General features: G+C 50.1%; 1 protein-coding gene across 1 annotated transcript in view; it reads right to left on the bottom strand.

Moving 5' to 3' along the window:
- Window positions 1–5,000, bottom strand: part of dync2h1 (dynein cytoplasmic 2 heavy chain 1) — a 135,490-nt gene that overhangs the window by 89,381 nt on the left and 41,109 nt on the right. Inside the window, exons 41-47 of the mRNA XM_062551939.1 lie at window positions 4,712–4,958; window positions 4,085–4,236; window positions 3,434–3,578; window positions 2,242–2,344; window positions 1,471–1,638; window positions 912–1,042; window positions 186–434 (exon numbers count right to left, since the gene is read on the bottom strand). Of these exons, the coding sequence (XP_062407923.1) occupies window positions 186–434; window positions 912–1,042; window positions 1,471–1,638; window positions 2,242–2,344; window positions 3,434–3,578; window positions 4,085–4,236; window positions 4,712–4,958 (1,195 nt within the window). The remainder of the gene's footprint in view (window positions 1–185; window positions 435–911; window positions 1,043–1,470; window positions 1,639–2,241; window positions 2,345–3,433; window positions 3,579–4,084; window positions 4,237–4,711; window positions 4,959–5,000) is intronic.

The raw sequence follows: 5,000 nt of genomic DNA, 5'->3' as shown, positions 1-5,000 counted from the left end.
AAGTACTCACGCGCCAGTGAACGCAAATAGAGTTATAATCAAGTGAAAAAAAGGAGCCTATTGAGGGATTTATAGAAACTGACAGATGAGATCCTCAATAGGAACTAGTGAACCAGAGGTAAGCTGGGAGACGGAGTTCTGGGACTAAGTGACTAAGGGTTTAGAGCGAGAGCGGGGGCGTCTACCGTTTTGAGGTCGGCGTTGAACTGCTTGAGGGCGTAGTTGCGGGACACTTTGGGGGTGAAGAGGGTGGCGGCGTGCATGTGGCTGACCACCGAGGTGACGGTGCGCCGGCCCACGCCGCTGCGTCCGGCCAGCAGCAGGGAGCCGCCGGGCCGACTCAGCACCCGGTCCACACGGGACATGAAGTCCAGCACCTCGTGGAACAGCAGGATGTCCAGCTCACGGTTGTCTCGCCCGTACATCAGGATACCCTGCAACAAACAAACCCAGTCAGGGGGACAGTAGAGACAAGACATACTGTATTTCAAAGAGTTAGAGACACTGTAGGAGTTATACTATTGATAAAAAACGACATTTTGTTGTTTGCCTAAAAACTCACAAATTCAGTAGAGACAGGACATTATCTCAAAGAGTTGGAGGCACTGTAAGAGTTATATTATTGATAAAAAACAAAATGTTGTTTGCCGAAAAACTCACAAATTCAGACAAACTTCTGATATTCTCATAATATTAAACTTAGGTCATGGTAGATGAACAGCCTCCTTAAAACCCCAAAAGGTGCTAAAAAATAATGAGCTCCCATTTCTGTGAGTTCCCATTATAGTGGGCCATTTATAAATAGCGCTGTTGTTTCTGTTGCTATCTGGCAGAAAGCAAAACTCATGCATTACAGTGCATTCCACTAAACCCAAAAGCAACTGCACAGGTCAAAGGGGCACTGTACCGACCTTGCGGATGACCTCCTTGAGGTCAGCCGAGTCCAGGCGTCCGAGCGGTTTTCCGTGAGGGGGGAGGGACTGTCCTGGAGCCATGACGGCCCCCACCTCATGGGCCGCTCCCCACGTCACATAGAAGGTGTCTGCAGATCACATGACCAAAGGCAGAGGCTCACTACACCGTCTCTATAGCAACAAACTAACCCAACATGTTAACACTGTTGAACACGACATCCCAAAAGAGACAACAGAAGTCTAGTAGACAGAACAAAACAACTTTCTAGACAGTAAATGACTTTGGGTCTACTTTCAGGGCCAGATCCATCATGAGGTCCTTGTAAGGATCAGTGCTGCAAACAGAGGATGTGTTAAGGTGCCAGGGATTACATTGATTGCTCAATCAATGTAATCGCTGGCACCTTAACACATCCTCTGGTTGTGAGTGCGGTGTGTGTCTTTAAAACCAATCCGCTATCAGCTACATCAGAAGCCCCTTTCCCGACACCGTATCGCACTCTGAGAACCGAGTCCGCCTCGTTTATATCCCGCCTTCGGCCCGCGCCGCGTTTACCAGACATGCTGTCGAGGACGTCGGAGCCCCAGTCTCCCCGGATGACGGACATCAGGATGTTGTCGAAGGCGTGGAGGTCCTTGGCGGTGACGATGCGGTCCCTGAAGAGTCTGCGGGCCTCGTAGGCCACTATCTCCAGCACGGTGTCTGCGGCCGTGGTGGATTTGCCTGCAGGGAACATAAACGCAGAGGCCCATCAGTCTCCCAGTGGGGGTGGCCAGAGGGACAAGACAAATATATATATATATATATGTATATCTATTCTATAAATATACGCTTTGGAAAGTCAACTCTCTCATTAGCAGATGATACATACCCCCGTTTTTGGAGAGGTAAGCAGGAAAAGAGGGGGGGGGGGGGGGGGGGGGAGGAAGGAACGTTAAAATATGATGAGCAAAGTGGAAAAAAAAAAGTTTGCCTGTATACGCTTTTAATTAAAATTAATGATTTGATGCGATATCGCAGCATGAACATATTGTGGAGGGGACCGGTGTGACAGCAGAAATGATGAGGCGGACGAAGAACGGAAAAGCACAAGAGAAAGAGAGAGAGAGAGCGAGAGACAGAGAGAGAGAGAGGTACTGAGTGGAGGTGGGGAGAGAGAGTATACTGCAGTTTACTAAGGGAGTCCACAGCTGTTGAGATGTAAATTCAAGCAGCCAGCTAGTTGATGTTATCAGTCGGGGACATTTAGGGACACTTCCTGGCTCTGTGGAGCAGAGCTCCGGGGTAAGATGACCTCAGGGGCCGAGAGTGGGAGGCTGCTCTCACCTGCGGTCAGGTCGTAGCGAAGCAGGCTCAGCACCCACTGGGTGAGGATGCACGGCGTGAACAGGTAGTGGCTGTAGTCGTCCACTGTGAATTTGGCCTTGACCTGCCCACAAAGACAGAGCAACAACAGCAATTACACTTAGTCCCACACAATGGAGTACAGTATATTCAGTTATTCAGTCACTGAATCCCATCCCTGGGACAGCCGTACATGTATTCACCCTCTCTCTCTCTCAAGCACGTACACACACACACACACACACACACACACGCAGACACCGAGACAGACACACACGCACACACACACACACACACACACACACACACACACACACACAGAGAGACAGACACACACGCACGCACACACACACACACACACACACACGCAGACACCGAGACAGACACACACGCACACACACACACACACACACACACACACACACACGCACATCATTTCTGAGCATCAGAATTAGACTGCGTGTGATACACTCCTGGGGTAGCGAGAACCCTCTCATGTTTGGAGGCTAAAAGATAATAGTGTCTCTATCAGGCATAGATAACCAGCTGTCACTCCTAGTCCACCTATTTATCAGCGGAGCCGAAAACAGCCCAAGGCTAGCGGGGGCACCCTGATAGAGGTGTTGCTGTCTGACGGCGTAAATGTGTGAAACAGTGTAAAAACAAGGCAGAGGGATTATAAATCATGTAAATGGCGAAGGTCCCCTCACCGGTGCATTGTGGGTAGCTGTGCAGAGCAAAGTCTTTCAGCATGAGTGCACTTTTATCAAGAAGCTTTGTGCCAAAAAGTGAATCGACTTCAGGTACATGTATCGTGTTACCGTGCAGATATCCTCACCATTAAGAATGATTATACTGCGTATAAAAATGCATCGAGGTAAAAAATGATTACTCTTGACCTTGATAGTAATGTTTTAACATACATATCATTATTTCCTTCCCTACCACGATTATTGAATTAAAAGCTTTGCTATTTGTACTGGTTATATGAAGTGTTCTGTGATCTGGGATATCAACATGTCAGAGAATAATGAACATAGGCCATGAAACTAGCAACACAATCACAGGGATGGGCCATTCTGGGACACAACTAGTGTAAATGCAGTTAGCGCTGTCAATCACGCCTAGTTGAACGTATATTACTAAGCGGCCGACCCAAACTCCAGCTGCCCACCTGCTCGTACACCTGCACCAGGGAGCCGGCCAGCTGGTGGACCTTCCCCGCCGTGCCCCAGGCCGCGTGATTTCCCAGAGTCCTCTGCAGCACAGGCTGCAGGTAGGCACCGTAGATGGTCTGCAGCTGCTCCCGGTCAGGGTAACTGAAGATGGGGGAGAGACCGGACATTGGTCAGCACAGGTGTGCAGTTTACCAAACACACCACAGAGTGAGTCTATACATTACTGCATACATGATGAGCACGCGGTAGCAAAACACACAATACAACAGAGCTTCTTTACATTTAGAACTAGTGTAACTGTCTATAAGAGAGAGTGAAACAAATGTCACGCAATTACATGGTGCAATTTTACCAACTTATGACTTCATAACATCCAAGATTTTGGGAGGATGGTATCCAGGATTTTGCTAGGGGACAGTGTCCAGAATGTTGCTACGATGATATCAGATTAATTAAGCTGGTCAAAGTTTACCAGGGAGTGTTGAAACGGAGCAAAAATCATGGATTTGTGAGTGCACCACATGATGGGTTTTCGCAGATCATATCACAGACGGATGCAGTATAGCAGAAAGAGAATGCATAGGGAGACTTCTGTGTCGTATACCAGTATATCCTCTCTTAAGGACCTCGTCCACTGCTGCACTTACTCGATGGTGCAGATGCGCACTATGGAGGTGAACCGGGTGGTGAGGAGGTGTCTGCCCACAGCGCCCCCTGCGGACATGGAGGCCACGATCTGGATGCTCTCCAGGCCCACCCACTCCAGGTTCTCATCGTAGAAGCCCTGGTAGGTCAGCACCTGTGGAGGGGGAACAGCACCCGGAGGTGAGGAGAGCGCAGGAACGGTCGTCATGGCGACGACAGTAAACACAGAGTGTGAAAACAAAAGGCTACCGGATCCCTCGGGGGGGGGGGCACTGTGGTGAAGCTGGCTACAGTGCCCATATAACATTCCAAGTGCCCGCAGGGACCCGGGTGGGAATCAGACCCGGATTAGTTCCCAATCCCACACCATCTCTCTCTCCCACTCGCTTCCTGTCAGTCTTTTATTTTCACTTGTATCCATAAAGCCAAAAAACAAACAAAAATATACTCCGAGGTACTGGATGCTTCTGAGAGCAGACGTGAAGATTTATTTTAGCATGTGCTGTATCACAACAACTACAAGAAGCCCCATTAATATGGTAATGGAAGCAGGATTAACTGATGCACAACAACAGGAGTTACTGAACCACAAACCCCCCCCCCCCCCCCCAGGGTATCTCTTCCCCCACCTGCTGCAGGAAGGCGATGAGGTTGCTGGTGCCCCACTTGTCGGGCTTGGGCAGGTTGATGTCCTTGAGGTAGAGCACGAGGCGCTCGCAGTCCTTGGGCCGGTACACGCGGCCCGTGTTGGAGCTGATGACCAGGCACGTCTGCGTGAGCTTCTGCAGCACGTGGCGCGACGACGTCTGGGCGCTGCAGTGCACCACCGCCACCTGGGTGGAGCGCAGGCGCGAGAAGGCGTAGCGCAGCAGCATCCTGTCCCACCACACACACACACACACACACACATACACACAC

The sequence above is a fragment of the Sardina pilchardus genome, chromosome 13, assembly GCF_963854185.1.
Source record: "Sardina pilchardus chromosome 13, fSarPil1.1, whole genome shotgun sequence".
Classification (NCBI taxonomy): domain Eukaryota; kingdom Metazoa; phylum Chordata; class Actinopteri; order Clupeiformes; family Clupeidae; genus Sardina; species Sardina pilchardus.
Note: the sequence above shows the minus strand (reverse complement) of the source record. Positions and strands in the feature narration are given on the sequence as shown.